The sequence below is a fragment of the Canis aureus genome, chromosome 25 (genome assembly GCF_053574225.1).
Source record: "Canis aureus isolate CA01 chromosome 25, VMU_Caureus_v.1.0, whole genome shotgun sequence".
In the NCBI taxonomy this organism is placed as follows: Eukaryota; Metazoa; Chordata; class Mammalia; order Carnivora; family Canidae; genus Canis; species Canis aureus.
The window spans coordinates 41570727-41591504 of NC_135635.1; the positions used below are offsets into that span (position 1 = coordinate 41570727).

General features: G+C 43.0%; 1 protein-coding gene across 1 annotated transcript; it reads left to right on the top strand.

Annotated features, from left to right (window-relative positions):
• The first annotated feature begins 647 nt into the window (after positions 1-647).
• Positions 648-10744, top strand: FGF23 (fibroblast growth factor 23). Its single transcript, XM_077871402.1, has 3 exons — positions 648-1124; positions 6974-7077; positions 8323-10744. Exons 1-3 carry the CDS (start codon positions 728-730, stop codon positions 8758-8760), a joined length of 939 nt encoding a protein of 312 aa, XP_077727528.1. The 5' UTR covers positions 648-727; the 3' UTR covers positions 8761-10744.
• The last annotated feature ends 10034 nt before the right edge of the window (positions 10745-20778 follow it).

The following is a 20778-nucleotide window of genomic DNA, read 5'->3' on the forward strand; positions in this document are numbered from 1 at the left end:
CTACCACTCTGCCCCTGGGACCTTCCCAGGATCTGCTCCCCTGTGCTCAGCCACCAGCTTTCCCATCTTCATGAGGTCTCTGAATTAGTCTCCATACTGTTGGAGAGACCATAATACCAGTTATTTTGCCCTTAGGTAGTCCAAACTAGGAAAAATGAGAAATCAAACCTCAGAATTTCATAAAGCAGCAGGGACTTCAAGGCCTGGTTTTCTTTCTTCCTATTTTGAAATCTTCCCAGGGTAGCAACTCTGGCTTCTGTACCTCTGTTTCCAGCTCCCATATCTTCATGAGGAGGGATTTCCGAGGGTGCCCTCTGCCTGATGGTGTCCTGTACTTTTTCTGTACCTTCAAAACACCCACCTGGTACTGTGCACAGAGAAAGAACTGGATACACAGTTGCTGATTGGAATTAAAAGGACGGAGAAAACCAAAATGAGTAGACTCAAAGGGAGATTAATTGCACAGGAGTCTGTTGACTGCATGACTGAAGCTGGATTTTTTTTTTTTTTTTCAAAACTGCTGGCTGCCTTCACATTTCCTGGTGGAAGTGGGACAGGTCAACAGACAACCCAGAGTTGTAGATAACTTTTGCCCACACATTATTCACTTTTTGGAGTGCTGGCCTGAAATTGAGGGGTGTGTGTGTGTGTGTCTGGAACGACGTGCCTTCCGTGAGCCTAAGAGGGCTCTGCATTCTCTTCCAATGGGCTGGTTACAACACAGAGGATGTGGACAGTGGAGTTTTTCCTGTTTGATGTCACAGGGCCACCCTTTAAAAGTCTGAGGGAAAAAAGGAGGGAATCTAGCCTGGGACTTTCATGCAAGATACCCACAAAGAAGAGGAGAAAAAGGCCTGTGAGGCACAGCCGGGGAATCAAGGAGGCAGTGTCAGGTTTCAAACTCCAGCCAGCCATTCAGAGAGCTGTGATGTCTGGCACCCGCCTTGGATTCCTGGTCTCTGTCCTGTGCTGGGTAGTCAGAGCCTATTCCAACACCTCCCCGCTGCTCGGCTCCAGCTGGGGTAGCCTAACCCACCTGTATACAGCCACAGCCAGAAACAGCTACCACCTGCAGATCCACAAGGACGGCCATGTGGATGGCACACCTCATCAGACCATCTACAGTGAGTAGGGGCTTCATTCAGGCTGGGAAGGATGGAGACCTCCTCTGTCTACCCACCTCCAAGGGACCTGGGGAGGCTTTGGGCGAGACCAGAGGACTAATCTAGCCTCCTAGCTTCTTGTCCAGAAGCCATTATTTGTGTGTGTGTGTGTGTGTGTGTGTGCGTGTGTGCATGTGTGTTTAACCCAGGGAGAAGATTCTGCTACTTCCCTAATTAGCATTTACCTGTTTCTCCCAACAAAAATAATTTGTCTTAACTATAATCCCTCTTCCTACAATAGCAGCCCCTCTGACTTGTCCTATCCAGAGTCCAATAATATGCAGAAACAAAGGCAAAAAAGTTGAGAGGGGGAAAAGCTAGATAGGTCATTGACACTGAGTTTGGCTCATAAACTTTGGAGACGGCTAACAGAGGAGGTTATAAAAATGATTCCCGTATCAGACCAAGGATTGGAATAGATGAACTCAGGGGCTCTTTCCAAATTCTAGTATTCTGGTCTTTTAAAACTTCTCAGGAAAAATGTATGAAAGACAGGCTGTCCAGCTATACTGTCTTGATGGGTCTGACCAAGTGCATGGACATCCATGCATCCATGCACCCATGCATCTATCCACCCAACATGTTTGCTGGGGACTTTAAGAGGTACCCAGCTTGGTATCAGTTGGTGATTCCTCTCTGTGGAGCTTTTTATTTTATTTTATTTTATTTTATTTTATTTTATTTTATTTGATTATTTTCTGTGGAGCTTAAAGTTCTGCTCAGTAGCAGATTGAGCTAGTTGGGAACTCCTTGGCAACATGAAGCTACTGGAGTGATTTTAAAGATTAGGTTTGTGACAAGCTAGACCACAATCCACAGTTGATCAATTAGCTATGATTCAAATGAGGGCCTCTTCACTTGCACATGCATAGGGAGTTCTGGGGAGAGACGGGGATGAGTAGTGAAAGAGACAAGGCCTCCTATTTTAGAAGAATGTGTCAAAATTACACTGAGGATACAGAAGAATGCCAGCTGATTCAATCTCAATCAAACGAAAGGAATGAAAGAGTAACCACAGTCTCTGTTTAATTAAAGGAAACTCCTTATGGGAATAATGCTTTGCCCTTATTGTTGTACAGACTTAATTGATAATTTTTGGTGGCTTTGCTGTGTGGGTATCAAAGGTCCTTAAAGCTGTTGCAAGATACACATGCACATGCAGAGCCAGCTATGCATATCTCTTCCAGTGCTCAGTGGATGGTGAGAGGAGATGAGAGGAGGGACCAAAGTTCTCTGCAAATACCATTCAGGTTCCAGAACTCAAGGGGATAGACAGAGTAGGATTCAGGAGTCAAGATTTTGGAAACCAAATTGCAGTCCAATGACAATGACACAAATCTGAACTAAATATGGATACGTTTGATGCATCCAAAGTGTTGCTCATTTTATTCAATGGATATTTAACAGTACCTTCCACCAAAAGGAACCCTCAAAGACATGTCCTCTGGAGCATGACATAAACAGTGTGAGCCAGCTGTGGTGAGTTGTGGGTGGTACAGCGTGTGGTGCTCTGCCTATGAAGCAGGCAGCCTGACTTGTAAAACTTTTCCCTCAAATATCTACTGGCATAAGGCTCAGAGAATACACTGATACTAGTTGGGAGTGATTAAAATGACTGAGAAGATGAAAAATGAGTTGAACTGATTTCAGATGTTTTTTGGTAGAAATGATTTTGTTTTGTTAGATGTAGACAGTAGCTAAGTATTGTGTCTTTAGAAATTAACACAAACCTGCGGAGGGGAGTTGGTCACAGTGGGGAGAGGGAGACTTACCTGTCCTATTTTTTTTTTTTTTTTTTTTTTAGATTTTATTTATTTGAGAGAGACAGAGAAAGAGAACACAAGCAGGGGAGGGGAGCAGCAGAGGAACAGAGGGAGAGGAAGAAGCAGACTCCCCGCTGAGCAGGGAGCCCCTTGTGGGGCTCAATCTCAAGACCCTGAGATCATGACCTGAGCTAAAGGCAGATGCTTAACTGACTTCGCCACCCAGCTGCCTCTTATTTGACCTATTTTATATAACCCTTTATTCAATCAGTCATTTTGTGTATTGCTAATATAAAAGTATACACGAAGGTCAAAAGTCACTAAAAAAGGAAAGAGGAAACACTGAGGCATACAGATAAGCAGCACAAGGAATTCACAGACTGGTGAAAGATTTGCTTTTACACTAATGGAAGGTGTGTGCTTTTCCCCCTCCTAATTAATTAGACATTTCCGATACAATCTGGTTCATCTGATCACTGCGCTTTAGTAAATTCTTGATTAATAATTGAATGCCCAAACCATCTATGGGTTGTCAGTTGTTGTGAAATTACTTGGTTATAAGATCCTATGACCTCCCTTGGGACTCACAGCACCGATGTCAGGGAGTCTCTCCGACATCTGTGTCTCCTGTCCTACTACGAAGAAGGCCACCCTCTCACCATCCCTGCTTCATAGAAACAGCAGGAGAGATGCTTATTACCTGTGGTTAATACCACTTCCAAGATCCTGATATTTTTCCTTCTTCCATTTTCCCCACTGGTGCTTTCTTTACTTGAAGCGGAATTATTCTCAGGCTCTTTAATCTGGCAAAATATTCTCTTTCTTTTGGGGAGCTCAAAGCACTTTACATGTATCACCTCATTTATCATTTACTGTCATGAGAACAGAATGGAGGCAATAATTTTCTACTTTTTAAAAAGATTTATTTATTTGAGAGAGAGCGCGCGAGCATGGCGGGGGGAGGGGTAGAGGAAGAAGGAAAGGGAGAGAATCCTCAAGCAGCCTTCCCACTGAGGAGGAATCCCAGGACCCTGAGATCATGACCTGAGCCAAAATCAAGAGTTGGATGTTCAATGAACTGAGTCACCCAGATGCCCTGATAATTTTAATTGCTTATAAAATAAGTTTTATAGCAGAGTGGAGGCAGGTGGCAATAGTCAAATTGCTAGCATTTAGTGTTTTTATTGTGGATAAAAATATTAACTCATTGCACCCTTAAGATGACCAAATGTGATAAATGATTCCATTACATATGAAAAACAAAGGTTAAAGAACTACACTGGCTCAAGGTCACTGAGAGGACACCTTGACCCCAACCCCATGCTCCCTCCAGGATCACATGCCAGTCCATTGAAGCCACCTGCTGCAACAGATTGTAGCCCAGCAGCCAGTGTGTGCCTTCCTTCTGCCAGATTCCGCCCTAGAACCTATGCTACCTGTGAAAACATGCCTTCTGAACAAGCCAAGGGAAGGCGATCTGTCTCTGACATTTCCTGCACTTACTCTTGGCTCCTGTTGGTTGGATTCCAGTCTTTGTCCTTTGTAGCAGCTGTTCACTGTTCCCCTCCAGGCTGTTTTCTACTGGGCCCAGCCCAGGAGCCCAGGAGCACATGTAGCATGCACTCTGCCCATATGACCCCAAGCATGAGGCCCGCATGGCTCACAAAGTCTGGGCCTGTCATAAATGGCAGGCCAGCACGCGCTACATAATGCCTTCCATTTGCTCAAAACATTTGAAGAAAGTCACTTTTCCAACCAAGGTTGCATTTGAGTCTGACTGGAACCCTGTAAAGTTGGCAGCCCAGCTTCTATCATTCTCTTTACACATCTGAGCAACCCGAGGCGAGAGCAATGACTTGCCCAAGGCTACAGAGTTAGTAATTGCATTAGTAATCAGAAAGCAGGTCCCCTGGTTCCTGGGTCAGGGTCCCTTCTCTGACCTGCTCAGGGGCAGAGTGATTTGGAGTTCTCATGGGTTGCAACGCGTATCTTGGCATTTGAATTTGTCTCCTCAGGCTGGTGATGATTTTTTTTGGAGGCGAACTGCTGGATCATAGGAAGAGGATGTTAGAGTCACTGCCCCGAGTTTGAATCCTGCCTTAGTTCCCTTTGCACATAAATTGGGATGCTAATAATATTAACAAGATCACAGTTGTTTTGAAAATTTAAGATAATGTAAAATACCTAAAGCACAACCACTCAAAAACAATGACTAAGTGTAATTTTATCCACAGTTAGACTGAAAATTCATCAGGACAAAACTTTTTTTTTTGTACACATTCCTTTGTTTGTCTAAGGGCTTGTGATAGAATTAGCCATATATGTGAGACCCATAGGTAGACCTCATTACAGGGTAATTTAAATATCCCCTGTGCCTCCTATACCCCACCCCACTTCCAGAAGCTTTCCTTAAGGCTAGCTCTTAGTCAAACTTGGAACAAATGAATGTTTCTCCTTGGCCTTCTTGCTTTCTCTTCTTTCTGGCTTGCTCCCACCCTCATTCCCTCTGTCTCACATCATTCCAATTTCAGTCCCTATGAAGCTAGTGTCTAAGTATTGTCTGGTACTCTCCTCAGAGCCTACACAGGGTAAAAGGGGGAGACAGGTATAAGTCATCCCATGAGGCTCCCCCACTTCCTGGACACAGTGCTGGGCATTTACAACCTCTCCACACTACATTGCTAGAATAGAAATTTGAACACCTGCCGGGGCTGTGAGGCCAAAGGAGATACACATGGAAATTCTGGGGTAAGTGAATGCAAGTGATTCCAAAGACTTAAAGAAATGAGTTTTAGGGCAGCCCCGGTGGCTCAGTGGCCCTACAGCCCGGGGCATGATCCTGGAGACCTGGGATCGAGTCCCACATCAGGCTCCCTGCATGGAGTCTGCTTCTCCCTCTGCCTGTGTCTCTGCCTCTCTCTCTCTCTCCTCTCTGTGTATTTAAATAAATAAATAAATATGAAATTATTTTTAGCAGAAAATGTCAGGTGATTAAACAACATTTGGGGTGGAACTCTTGCTGAATGATACTCTTGCCACAAAACAGAAAGCTTTAGACTCTAGTCCTTGGTACAATGCATTGCAATTGTTAAAAGTGCTAGGTCCCCATGAAGGCAGGCAGTTATTAATTATTTCAAGTGTAGGTAGTATGTGTGGATTTTAGGCCCTTGTTGGAGACTGGTTGTTGAATGGGGACACTGAAAGACCATGAGGGACCACACTGGAGGGGACACCATCGAACAAGGAAAGGACAAAGAGCAGCAATGGAAGATCCAAGAAGAAATTCTGTGCATCCATGGTATCTATTCTACACAGAAAAATAAACCCTCTGCTCCTAAGCAGCTCACTCTAGAAGAGGCGCTAGATAATGTAAACTTAGTTAAGGCAAGGTGAATGAAATGCATGCTGTAATAAAGGTGAGAGCATTAGTTCTGATTATGGAGATTAGGAAAGTCTTCAAAGAAAGTGAGCGTAGCCTTGAAGGATGAGAGACTTCAATAAACAGAGAAGGGAGGGGAAGATCAATTGTAACATGGTTCTTGATACAAAATGGGTGTTGGGTGATGGATAACTGACTATTATACAGATATCCGAGTGGAGCATTAGGTTCTATATATGCAAGCCGGACCCTCGAAAGACATCTCTTGGTGTAGATTTGAAAACTACAAAAGCCGAGGGGGCTTGGGAGAACGTGATGATCAACCGCAAACATTAGGAGGTATTAGCTAGGCAACGGTGGAAGTAAAGACAGTGCAGGCTGAGAGAGGAACATGTGTCCAGCACAGGAGAAAGAATGCTGGGAGTTCAGAGTGCTTCATACAAACAAGAGGAGGAAGTAGGAGGCAAATGGAGGATGGAGGAGAGTGGGAGTGGGAGTTTAGAGGGCACAATCAGAAGAAAGGAAGCTGAACAAGTAAGTACAAGGGAGGGTGAAGCCAAATCATCACTGCCTTTAAAATCAATCAGGGGAGGTGAATTTTCAGGAAGTGCTCAAAGATAGGACTTGGATGTGCAACCAGTTTTTGACCTGGAAGATTTTCTCCATAGGTGCCTTGATGATCCGGTCAGAGGATGCCGGCTTTGTGGTGATAACAGGTGTGATGAGTAGGAGGTACCTCTGTATGGACTTCAGAGGCAACATCTTTGGATCAGTGAGTTTCTTTTTTGTGCTGGTCACCATTTAAAGATAATTCATTTCTTTGCCAGAACATGAAATTATACAAAGGTTCCATTGGCAGTGCTTGGTGATGTTTTCACTGAGTGATTTAGTTAATCTAAGTAATAGATGCTCAGGTTTATACAGCTGGGGTCTGAACCCAAGTAGTCTGGTTCTGGAGCCTGGGCTCTTCACCTCTAGTCTGACTGCCTATGGGAACCCATTTGTGTATCTACACAGCACCTTGTATGTAGGTCCCCTAGGGAGAAGCCATCGGTCGGTGTCTTCCTGATTCTTTTACTAGACCTTCTTGACCTTGTGCTGGTCCCCTCACTTCTCTCCACTTTGGTCTCCCCACCTGGAAAAAGTAACGTGGGATCTCCCTCCAGTTAAAGATCTCTCCTGAATGATCTCTGTCCCCAACTGTGGTCGCTGGTCATTCAGGCTGGTGAGCAAAGGATTTCCCAAACGACAGGTTGCAGGCATATTCTAAAGAATTTTGAGATCATGCAGTAGTGGGACTGCTCATCTCAGGAGCCTCTCACCACCAGACAGACCAAGAATACCATGACAGCAATGACTTCCTTTTTGGCTTGCTGTTGTGTCCCAGCACCTAGGACAGTATCTGGCCTCGAGTAGACAACCCTCTGTGGAACAAATATAGGCATTACACTAAAGTATCTGTGGACCACATTTAGGCAGATAGATAGTCCTCATCTGTAAAGCACTCCGGGAAGTTTGAGGTTTTGAAGGAAACAACACGTGAAGGTCCTAGCAGGTGTTCAATAAAACCCAGTACTAGTTAGTGGCAGGGTGAGGGCTCACACCGAGTTCCCCGCCCTAAATCCCAAAGGATATGGTCTCTGATCTGAGTACCCTCAAGCCCCATCCCTCCTCCTTTCTCCAGGTAAGGTCCACCCAAGCCAACCTTCAGCCAAGGGAGGGGGCAAAGGCAGTGAATGAAGTCATGAGCCCCCCCTCCAGAAGCTGGACCCAGAGGCAGCCTGGCGGGGCCGCCCAAGGGCAGGGCGGCGGGGTCTCGGGCCGGGCCGGGCCGGGGTCGGGTGCGATGGGGGCAGGAGGGCGAGGGCGCGGGTCAGGTCACTGCCCCCAGGAGGGCGCGAGGGGCAGAGGCGGCCTCCCGTGGAGTCCGGGGGCGCAGCCGGGCCAGCCCCCCCCCCCGCCCCGCCCGGGGTTCGGGGCCCGGGGCCGCCGGCCCACGCTGCGCTCCCCCTTTCAGCACCTCTTCAGCCCGGAGAGCTGCCGGTTCCGACAGCGGACGCTGGAGAACGGCTACGACGTGTACCACTCCCCGCAGCACCGCTTCCTCGTCAGCCTGGGCCAGGCCAAGAGGGCCTTCCTGCCCGGCACCAACCCGCCGCCCTACTCGCAGTTCCTGTCCCGGAGGAACGAGATCCCCCTCGTGCACTTCCACACGCCCAGGCCGCGGCGGCACACGCGCAGCGCCGAGGCCCCGGAGCGCGACCCGCTGAACGTGCTGAAGCCCAGGCCGCGCTTGGCCCCCGCCCCGGCCTCCTGCTCGCAGGAGCTCCCGAGCGCCGAGGACCCCGGCGCGCCGGCCAGCGACCCGCTCGGGGTGCTCAGGGGCCACAGGGCCAACGCGCGCGCCGGCGGGGTGGGCGTGGACAGGTGCCGCGCCTTCCCCACGCCCATCTAGGGAAAGCCCAAGGGGATCCTGTCTGAGCACCTCTCGGAAAAGGGCCTGCCTTCCCGGGCCCTGCGCCCTCTGCAGTCCCGGGAAGGGAAGGCGGGCGCTTGGGCAAGGGGCGGCTTCCCTCCCCATCGCCCGCCAGGAGGTCCCCTGAGAATGTACCTTCGAGGCTCCAGCAGTGGCCATTTCGGAGCTTTCCCCACCCCACCTGTGCCACTCTTCCGAATCGCGAGGCCCAGAACGACACACTAGCAGTTTCGCCCTCGTTGGAGACGGGGACTCCCACTGCCACCGCCACCTTCCCCCTAACCCCGGGGAAGTGCCTCTTCCTTCCCTAGGCCTCTCCTCATCAGCCTAGTATTAAAAACCAAGCAACGGCTTAGCGAGTCCACCATTTCCAAGGTGAAAGGAAGAGCAAACACCAGTAGCCTCTCCACTGCCCCTCACATCTGTGTTACCTGCCTGGACCCTGTTGGCATTCGAGTTTGCAAACCTCGACTTAGGGCATTAATAGCTGAATTGGGCAAACTGATAAAAACCCCAATCTCAAGGCTTTGCTCTTCCCTGAGCATCTGGAGCAGAGCTGTCCAAAAGATTGGTAGTAAGCTGGTCAAAATGAACTAGAATGCTACGACAAGGGAGGCAAGAAGTCAAGCTAGAAAATTCAACCTCCGGACAGGGTGGGCACTGCTTGCCATGCTCTCTCCTCTTCTATGCAGCCAGAGCAGCAGGAGGGCTGAGAATGACCCTGCCTGTTTCCAAGCAGTCCAGGATATAACCCTGTCTATGGGCCCCCGACTTTGGCTTTAGTGAATTTGGCCTGAGGAAGAGCTTTGGCAGAGGCTCATGAAACACCCCCCCCCACCAGGAAATGGAAATAAATATTTGAAATGGAAATAAATTCAAACTCCCCTTGGAGGCATTTGATGAAGCCTACTTCCAGCCTAAGTAGTACTGTATTTGGGATGAATTCCAAAATTGTTACAGGAAGGGAGTCTTGAACCAACCGGGCTGCTCTGGGTTCCGTTTTCCGTGGACTGGCAGATTGTGTCCTTCAATCTAAGTGAGGTGGCATCACGGACTCAGGGGGAAAGCAGCCCAATCCCCAGGGGGCCAAAGTGTAAGAGTTACACGAAGACAGCACTGCCAGCTGTTCACCATGTTCTCCTCCCTGCTCTGCAGCACTGGCTACAGAGGTGGCTAAACACGCCTGGGCTGACATGTTTGGGTCTCTGTCCACTTGCAAATTCTGGGGGCCTTACACGAAGACAGCTTTCAGTCCCAGGAAAACCAAACCTCACTTACCAACATGACAGGTGGGCCTGATGCTCAGCCTCCCCCTCCCTAGCCTTCCCACCTGACTTGGAGTCTTTCTATAAGGGAGTCCCCGGTTCCTACCTCTATTGAGATGGCCACCTACAGAGCAAAATGCTAATGAGCAAAGTAGATTTAAATAACAGCTTCTTCAAAGTCCACTTGTTTTTTTCCCACTGCTGTCAGGCACCCAGCCTTAGAAACGGGTCCATGTTTACTTACGGAACATTGGACAGCTGTCTTCACCTGATGGTTTTAAGCTGAACTTGCAGGACTGGTTCCTATTTGGGAACACTAAAACTATGTATACTACTATATAGCAGTGCATGGCAAGTATTTTCTCGGTAGTTTTCACTTCCCGTTGAAGATATTATACTGTTTAAAAGCTACTGGAAGCTCCCCCATACTGATAACTAGATGTAACATCCCAAAAGGACTTTGGTAGAAAACTGGTTGTAATCTTACAAACCCAATGCCATTTGTTAGGGGTTCTTCCTTTGGCAGAGCCAAGGTAGTTCCCACAATTTCCTACGGTCCTTAGCATGTGGCAATATTTATTTATTTATTTGGAAAATCTGCCTATCGCTCAATATTTATAGATATTTATAAAAGTGTAACCCCATGTGTTTTCTTTCTTCTGTTTAAAAGAAAAATAAAGTTATCTCAGCTTCTCTTAGCTGTTCCTTTCTGTATTACTACATGAAAACATGTCAGAATGTGATCATGAAAGGGGTTATGGGAGGGCAGCATTGTGAAAATCCAGACAGCAATATTGCTCTGAAAAAGAGTATCAGAATTTTAAATTATTCTTTCTTTGCCATTCATAAATGGACTCAGCAATTTTTTTTTAAAGATTTTATTTTTTCATAGAGACAGAGAGAGAGAGAGAGAGACACGATAAGCAGGCATCATACAGAGAGCCTGACGTGGGACTCGATCCAGGGTCTCCAGGATCATGCCCTGCAGGCGGCACTAAACCACTAAATCACTGCGCCACCAGGGCTGCCCATGGACTCAGCAATTTTGGTTAATTCAGACAAAATTACTGAAAACAAGGAGAATTTTTTTTTAAATCAATGTTGAATTTCTGATCATTCCAGCTCAAAAGTGTTTTAAGGAGAGAATTTCATATTTAGAAAATATCCACAGATGTAACCACATTGGTATCCCAGTGAACCAGATACTATGTACTTGCCCCAAACACAGTGTTACTGCCCTGTGAGCCTTTATAAAAGCAGGACACCAATATAATGGACCTCTGTCTTCTCTTTGAGGCTGATGCCCCCAGAATTCCTCCTTTAATCTCTACCTGACCAACTACCAAAACACAAGAAGCAAAGATGTCCATGACACATTTACATCACCATTACACCCAAATACACAAATATTCAAATTTACATCAGCTCAAGACTACAGTTAGTTTTCCACAGCCTGACTTTAGCCTCTTTATGTAACAAATGTTAAAGAACTTAGTGCAGCGTTCACTGCACTAAGTGAACTGGTGTTCAGTGCACTATTTTGACTGGTGTTCCAATGACCTCCTGACAAGCCAGACTGTCTTGATTACGTCCAAGAGTCTGAGTACCAAAGTTTCCTGTAGGACAGAGAAGAGTGAAGGACAGGAATCTGGATAGATACAGGACTAGAGGTCAATTTTTTTTTTCTTAATCACATAAAACAGACTTATCAAAGGCAGATTACTGTTTTAAAAGTTCTCTTTTTGTTTTATAACATTGCCTCTGCTTATAAAGTTCATTCTTCCACAGTATTTCTGAAATAAAAAACAAGGGTAAGTGATTCTGTTTTATTTCTGGCCCAAAGGACTTTAAAATCTGATAATCCACAGGAATGGAACAGTACCAAAATAACCATCTTGGAATAAATAGGCCTTCATTCCATTATAGAAGGAAAATTAAACACTGCAGAGAAAAGATGTCCTATAGACATTGCCCCTCCACAGGCTTGGAAGAGTTCTCTGTGAAAGTTCTCCCTAAGGCAAGGAAAAGTTAAAGCCTTTAACACAACACAGTTAGTGGGGTGGGGATGGGAGAAGGTAAGTGAAGAAAAGTATGTACATACCACTTTTATGACAAATTATGTAATCTGGCTGCTAGAGGCTTCAGAGATCTAATCATAGGCAGGATGCCTGGTATTTAAAGCCCAATCTTTATCTTGTCCGTAGAATTATAAATCCTTGCAGGATGGAAATAGCATCACACCCCTTGCACATATTTGTATAGATACTTGCTGTTTATATAGAACATGTATACATCTTAACTAACTTAATGCCTAACATAGCTTCTACTTCTAGCCGTGACAGAGGAACTGGTACCAGGTGGGCTGTCCTGCCCAAACAACTAGATAAAATAAAATAGGAGGCAATTATTTTCAGACATGGAGTAGTCCAAGACCACGATCTTTGGGAGAAAGGAAACAAGTCCCCATGATCATCTCTCCTTTCTATCCTCAGAACACGTGACAGGGAGATGGAACTCAGGTAGGTATGGCACCTGCACTGATCTGGGAAAGCAGCTGGACTCTTGGGGGGGGGGGAGTGTAGCTGAAAGGAGAGCTAGGCAAAGGGGAGGTATGCCAAGTCCGCATGAACATTCACTACAGGTCTTTGGCCAAGGGCTGGGCTGCACACGCACAGGGAAAACTTCAGCAAGACCCTACAAAGACCATCTGCTACGGAAGTGGAAGACAAGCAGCCAGCAATACCAGAAGCCATAAAATGCTGAGAAATATCAGAGGTCCAACGGGGCAAGCATAAAGGGGCTCACTGAACACATCAGTTCTGAGACATACAGAGGCCCCATCTTAGGAGTGGGCCCCAGAGAAAAAGATATACCCCAAAACTAAATTTAAGACTGAATTAGACCTGCTGTAACAGAGAATCACACACCATGCCTGACAAGGCGACAATGCTCTGCCACTAACTTAACTGGCTTTCAGAACAAACTAGATTCCATTTAAAGGAAGAGGACTTAAACCAGATTCCATACATGGTATCATCCATACTCTGTGAGAAATGAGGGAAAACAGACCAGAGTCGAGAGAAAATGCAATCCCTAGAAATCACTCCAGATGTTGGAATTAGCAGGGAGGAACTTTACAGCAGCTATTATAAATATGTGTAAAGGTTTTAAAGGAAAGTACGACAACAAAGAATAAATCAGAAATCTCAGGAGATTTTTTTTAAAATCTAGACTTGAAAAAGAATAACTGAAAAGAAAAATTTATTAAATGGGCTTAATAGTAGATTGGAGGTGAAAGAATAAATACCCATTTAACATAAAAAATTAATATAAATGATCTAATCTGAACAACAGGGAAAAACATGTTTTAAAAAATGACCAGTCTCTCTTAATCATAGGAAACAAGGGTCCTATGTTTCCTTACAGGGTTGCTGGAGGGGAGGTGGGTGGCGGAAGGGGTAACTGGGTGATGGGCATTAAGGAGGGCATTGGTGTGATGAGCACTGGGTGTTATGTAAGACTGATGAATCACAGACCTCTACCTCTGAAACTAATAATACACTATATGTTAATTAATTGAACTTAATTTTTAAAAATAGGGGAGGGAGAAAAAAATTAAAAATTTAAAATGACCAGAGTCTGTGATCTATGGGATAGTATCAAACTGCCCCAGATATGTATAAATGGAATCCTAGAATAGTAGCAGAAAAAGCTGAAGAATAAGAAATATTTGAAGATGCAATGGTTGAGATTTTCTCCAGACTCATGAAAAACTAATGTACTGATACAAGAAGCTTAGCAAAACTCAAGCAAGATAAACACAAAGAAAATCACACTTAGGTATATCACAGCCAAACTGCTGAAAAACAAAACGAAAATCTTGAAAGCTGGGGTAGAAATATGACCTTATATATAGGTAGACAGCTAGAAGTATTTATGTACAGGAATATATACACGTATATATGGTATACTTCTTTTCCTTAGTTTATGACTTAAAGCAAAAATTACAATGTACTGTGGGGTTTATAATATAGTAAGGTGAAATATATAGGCAAAATTATCACACTGAATGGGAAGGGTAAATAAAATGGTTGCAAGACGATAACACTATATGTAAAAATCATACAATATGACCTCTGAGTGGTAAATTGAGAATATTGCACACTGGGCAGCCCTGGTGGCACAGCGGTTTAGCGCCGCCTGCAGCCCAGGGAGTGATCCTGGAGACCCTGGATCAAGTCCCACGTCAGGCTCTCTGCATGGTGCCTGTTTCTCCCTCTGCCTGTGTCTCTGCCTCCCTCTCTCTTTGTGTGTCTCTATGAATAAATAGTCTTAAAAAAAATGCACATCGTAATTCCTAGAGTAACCACAATAATAACAACAGCAGCAGCAGCAATAATAATGCAAATACTGGCAAAAAGCCAACAGAAATATTAAAAGTGATTACTTAAAAAGAATACTCAAGACAGAAAAGGAAAAACAGAAAAAAATCAGATGGGACCAATAGAAAAATGACAGACTAAATCCAATCATATTAATAATTATATCATATATAAATGAAACACTACAACCAAAGGCAGGTGTGGTTAGACAGGATTAAACAAAAATATCCAACCATATGTTGTCTATAAAAGATGCACTTGTAAGAAATGGATGGAAAGGTACTGTATGAGTTTGCTAGGGCTGACATAACAAAATACCACAGATTAGGGTGGTTTAAACAAAAGAAATTTATTTTCTCAGAGTTCTGGAGACCAGAAGTCCAAAACCCAGATGCCAGCAGAGAGCCTCTCACTTTGGCTTACAGATGGCTGACTTCTTGCCTGCACATGCTCTTATCTCTATGCACGGGCATCTCTAGGTGTTTCAGTGTGTTCACATGTCCTCTTCATTTAAGGACTCCAGTCTGACTGAATTAGGGCCCATATTACTGGCCTCATTTTACTTGACTGCCTCATTTAAAGGCCCCATCTCCAAGTACACTCACATTTGGAGTTACTTGGGACTAGGGCTTCAATGCATGAATTTGGGGAGGAGGAAAGAGAGCACAATTCATGGCATAACAGATAGGTCTGGTAAAAAGCACCAAGCATAAGAAATACGTGCTCACTACATTAATAACATATAAAATAGACTTCAAGTTAAGGAATATTGCCATAGGTAAAAGAGGACCATTTTACAATGACGAAAGGGCCAGTTCTTAAGGAAGATATAAAAATCAAATGGTTAGGTCTCTAAAACCCTTTCCAGGCACATATGAAATGTCCATCAAGACAGATCACATACTGAGCCAATAAACAGTCTCAACTCAAAAATTCAAAACCTTACAGAAAAAAAAAAAAATCAATGATTGAATAAATAAATGAGGGAGAAGAGCCCAAGCTCTCAAGCAGAATTCCAAAAAATGTATATGGATACTGTCCTCAAGGAGGGGAACACAAATCTCCACTGGGCATACTGACTTTCTCTGGAAGGGTACAGTACAGCAAAGGGAAAAAATCAGTAATTGACCATGGAGAAACCTCACAAACACTATCTCAGCCAGGTGATCAAGGTCAACCTCAAAACCAACATCAATAATCAAATGAAATAAGTCATGTTCATGGTATGGACTCTTGATATGTGATTTAAAAAAAAAATTACCTTGCCTCTGTGTTCTTCTCTCAAAAAATTATGACCCAACTCTTAATCAGGAGAAAAACATCAAATTCCCACCGAGAGGGATCCAACAAAACATCCAACCAGTGCTCCTCAAAACTACCAAGGTGATCAAAAACCAGTCTGATTAACTGTCACAGTGAAGAGGGGCCTGAGGAGACAGACAACTAAATGTAATGTGGTAAAAATGGGATGGGAAATTTTGGAACATAAAACGATATTAGAGAAGAACTAAGAAATCTGAATAAATGATGTGCTTTATTGAATAATGATGCACCAGGATGCCTAGGTGGCTCAGTGGTGAGTGTGTGCCTTCGGCTCAGGGCATGATCCCAGGGTTCCAAGATCAAGTCCTGCTTCAGGCTCCCCATAGGGAGCCTGCTTTTCCCTCTGCCTAGGTCTCTGCCTCTATCTCTCATGAATAAATAAGTAAAATTTTTAAATAATGACGAGGATGATGATGAATGGATGGTGATTCATTAATTGTAACAAATGCACTAAAATAATGAATGATATTAATAACAGAAGAAACAGCACAGGGTATCTGGAAACTCTTAGTACTGCGTTCTCAACTTTTCTGTAAATCTAAAAGCTATTCTAAAAAGTCTATCAAAAATGTATATGGAAATGCAAAGAACCTGCAATAGCCAAAAAAAAAAAAAAAAAAAAAAAAAGAAAATAAGAAAAAAAAAAGAAAATGAAAATAAGGAATCCAAAAACAGACCCACATTTACACGGTCAATTGATTTTTGACAAAGGAACCAAAGCGATTCAGGGAGAAAAGAAAGTCGTCTCCATTGCTCGTGGAATAACTGGATATTCATGTGAAAAACCATGAATCAAGATAGATCAAAGACTTAAGTGTCAAAGGTAAAATTATAAAGCTTCTAAAACAAAAGATCTCCATAACCCAGGGTTATGCAGACATTTCTCAGAATACAGGAAGCAATAACCATAAAACAAACACAATGGTAAATCAGTCTTAGGAAAATCAACTACTCCTTAAAAACACCATTTAGAAAAGTTATATATCTGACAAATATGAAAACTGGAATATTATGAATACATAAGAGTGTATATGTGCTTAGACATGCACACATGTAGCTGACAAAGAACTTCTATCTCCCTAATATATGAAGAGTTCAAATTCAAAAATAAGACAAACAATTCTTTAAGATTTTACTTATTTATTCATGAGAGACACAGACAGAGGGAGAAGCAGACTCCTTGCAGGGAGCCTGATGTGGGACTCGATCCCAGAACCTGGGATCATGACCTGAGCCAAAGGCAGACGCTCAACTACGGAGCCATCCAGGTGTCCCAAACACAATTTTTAAAAAGACATTTTGCAAAGGAAGCTACACAAATAGGCAATATATATGTGATAAAGTGCTCCATATCATTAGTGAACAAGAATGCAAAAAATTACGACCTCTGCAAGATACTACTACATATCCACCATCATGGTCAAAATTAAAGACTTGAGGGGCGCTGAGTATTTGTTTTGTGGCTTTATAGGAGAATATCCTTGATCTTAGGAAACACACAAAAAGCATGATGTCTCTACCTTTCTCTCAGATTTCAGGGGGAAAACACACACACACACACACACACACACACAGAGATACACAGAGTGAATGACAAAGCCAATGAAGCAAAAGGTAAGCAAGTGAGGAATCTTGATGAAGGGTACACAGGAATTCTTTGTATTATTCTGGCCACTTTTTGTAGGTTTGCCATACCGAAACCAAAAGGTTAGCAAAACACACAAATACATTACTATAGTCATTCTCCATTTAGTGTGAGGGAAGAGCAGCTCAGGGGTATTAAAGACCCGCTCAGCCACAAAAGCACCACGAGCCAGGCCTAGAACTTGGCACACAGGTCTTCTGACCACAAACCTTTTTTGGATCATCGCTGACTGTTCCAATCACACAAGAGTCAATCAACAAATGTTCCCCATAATCCTTAGCACAAGCCACAGGGCCACACCACCTCCTCTCCCCTTAGTCCTCCTCTGCTACCACTCTTCCAACTCCTGTTGCAGGTCAAATATGCAAAGCAAGATCCCTCCCTAGGGTCTCTGCATTCTCTCTACTCCCTACTCGAGCTGCTCTTCTCCCAGAGATCAGCAGAACTCACTCACATTCTTCAGAACTCTAGGAACACCTTAGAAAGCCCTCTTGTACTTAACCTAGATAAGCGGCATCCTCTCTCCCTTCTCAATTCCCCTTACCTTGCTCCATTTCTCTCTCCCACTGACCACACTCTGACATATTACATATTTATCTGTCTTCCTTGACAGACTACAGGTTTCACAAGGATGGAGACCTGGTCTATTTTTTAATCCACTGCTATTATATTTGCAGCTTTTATAATAGTTCTAATAGTTCTTATAATAGCCTGCTATGTATGTGCCATGCTTGAAAAGTATGTATTGAGTGACCAGATAAATTAACAAATGCACATGGGATTCCAAATCAATTTGCAACTGAATTTTTCTGGAAATGGATTCTAAACTGTATATGGAAGAATAAAGTACACAAAAATAGCCAGGACAACTATAAAAATGAAATGAGAAAAATACACAAAAGTAGCCACATGGGTCAATACAACAGAATAGAATCCAGAAATGAATGCACCATATATGATTAAGTAATCTAGGACAAAGGAGGCAAGAACAAGCCACAGGAAAAAAATCTCTTCAATAAATGGTGCTGAGAAAACTGCATAGCTACATGCAAAGGAATGAAACTGGACTCCCACCACACACAAAATAAACTCAAAATGGATTGAAGTCCTCAAAGTGAGACCTGAAACCATAAAACTCCTAGAAGAAAATACAGGCAGTAATTTCTTTGACATCAGCCATAGAAACATCTTTCTAGATATATCTTCTCAGGCAAGAGAAACAAAAGCAAATTAAACTACTGGACAGCAAAGAAACCATCAACTGAATGAACAACAAGGCAACCTACTGAGTGGGAGAAGATATCTGCAGATGATATTATCTGAGAGAGGTTAATATCCAAGATACATAAAGAAATAAATTCTTTATTTATACAACCCAGCACCCCCACCAAAAAAAAATCCAATTAAAAATTGGGCAGAAGGGCAGCCCCAGTGGCTTAGCGGTTTAGTGCTGCCTTCAGCCCAGGGTATGATCCTGGGGACCCGGGATCGAGTCCCACATCGGGCTCCCTGCATGAAGCCTGCTTCTCCCTCTGCCTATGTCTCTGCCTCTCTCTCTCTCTCTCTCTCTCTGTGTGACTAAGATAATTAAAAAAAAAAAAAAAAAAAAAAGATTTAAAAATAAATAAATAAATAAAATCTTTAAAAAAAAAAAAATTGGGCAGAAATCCTGAATGGACTTTTTTCCAAAGACGACTTACAAATAGTCAACAGACACACAAAAAGATGCTCAGCATCACTAATGATCAGGAAAATTCAATTCAAAAATCACAATGAGATGTCACTGAACACTTGTCAGAATGGCTAAAATCAAAAAGAAAATGACAAACGTTGGCAAGAATATATAGAGAAAAAGGAAACTTTCTGCACTGCTGGTGGGAATGCAAACTGATGCAGTCTGTGGAAAACAGTATGGAGGTTCCTTAAAAAATGAAAAATAGAATTACCATCTGATTCAGTAATTCCAGTACTGGGTATTTACTCAAAGAATATGAGAACACTACTTCAAAAAGATAGATGCACTCCTATGTTTACTGCATTTTTTTTACAATAGCCAAGACATGGTAAGCAGCCTAAGTGTCCATTGACAGATGAATGGGAAAAAAAAAAAAAGAGAGAGACCTTGCCATTGGCGACAACATGGGTATAATGCTAAGTGAACTAAGAGAAAGACAAATACCATGTGATTTTACTCATATGTGAAACTTAAGAAACAAATGAATAAAGAAAAAAAACAAGACAAACACAAAAACAGACTCTTAAGTATAGAAAACAAACAGATGGTTGCCAGAGGAGAGGTGGGTGGGAGGATGGGTGAAATAGGTGAAGGGGGTTAAGAGTACATTTATCATGATAAGCACGGAGTAATGTACAGAATTATTGAATCATTATATTGTACACCTGGAACTAATAGAACACTGTATTATACTCCAATAAAAAAAAAAAAGAAAGAAAAAAGAAAATGAAACAAGAGAAGTTATATACCCTACAAGATATCCAGTTGCAAAGCTATAGTAACTAAGTATGATACTGTTATGGGAATACATAGCTCACTAAAACAGAACCAAGCCCACAGACATATTCCAGCAAATATGGGCCATGGAGGTTTTAGTACAGTAGAACCACAAGTCATTTAGAAAGAAGACTCCTAAAAATGACATTAGGGTAACTTTTTTACCATATGGGAAAAAAATACAAAATTGAATTCTTACCATATAATGTACAAAAGTTAACTCCAAATAATCTACAATACAGCATTCAAAAAAAAAAAAAAAAAAAAAAAAAACCTTTAAAGATATAAGTAGGAAGCCACTACATGACCTCCTAGGAAAAGCTTCTGAAAGACACCAAAACAAACCCCACAAACCATAATAGCCATGATAAAATGATCTGACTTAATAACAAAAAAGACTTCTATGAAAAAAAAAATGCTTAACAAACATTATATAAAAGGCAAGTAAACTGGAAGATATTTGCAGTTACCTCTGCAGCTCACTAAGAAAAATCCAGAGCCCAACAGAAAACCAAAGAGCATATACCAGTGATTCACCAGTGAGGGGATCCTGTCAATACATATGAGAAAAATGCCCAGACACGTTAGCAGTCACATACAAGCTCATTAAAACAATGACATCATGTTTTTCACTCATCAGATTCACAGATTTTCATCAGATAGTATCAAGTGCTAACAGAAATGTGGAAAACAGGAACTTTTGAATATTGCCAGAGAGATGAAGAACCAGGCCAGGCATTTTGAAAATCTATTTGACTCTTGTCAAACAGGATGCACATTTTTTACACCACAGTACCAAGAAAGAAGCAAAAGGCCGTTGCCTGAAAGAAAATACTAAGTGTACTCAAATGTCCTCTACAGGAGACCAAA

Excerpts from the sequence above, each read along its gene's own strand:
- FGF23 (XM_077871402.1), top strand. The coding sequence starts at position 728 with ATGTGGACAGTGGAGTTTTTCCTGTTTGATGTCACAGGGCCACCCTTT. Across the intron at positions 1,125-6,973 it reads ACCTCATCAGACCATCTACA|GTGCCTTGATGATCCGGTCA; the intron begins GTGAGTAGGGGC and ends TTTTCTCCATAG. Across the intron at positions 7,078-8,322 it reads GAGGCAACATCTTTGGATCA|CACCTCTTCAGCCCGGAGAG; the intron begins GTGAGTTTCTTT and ends TCCCCCTTTCAG.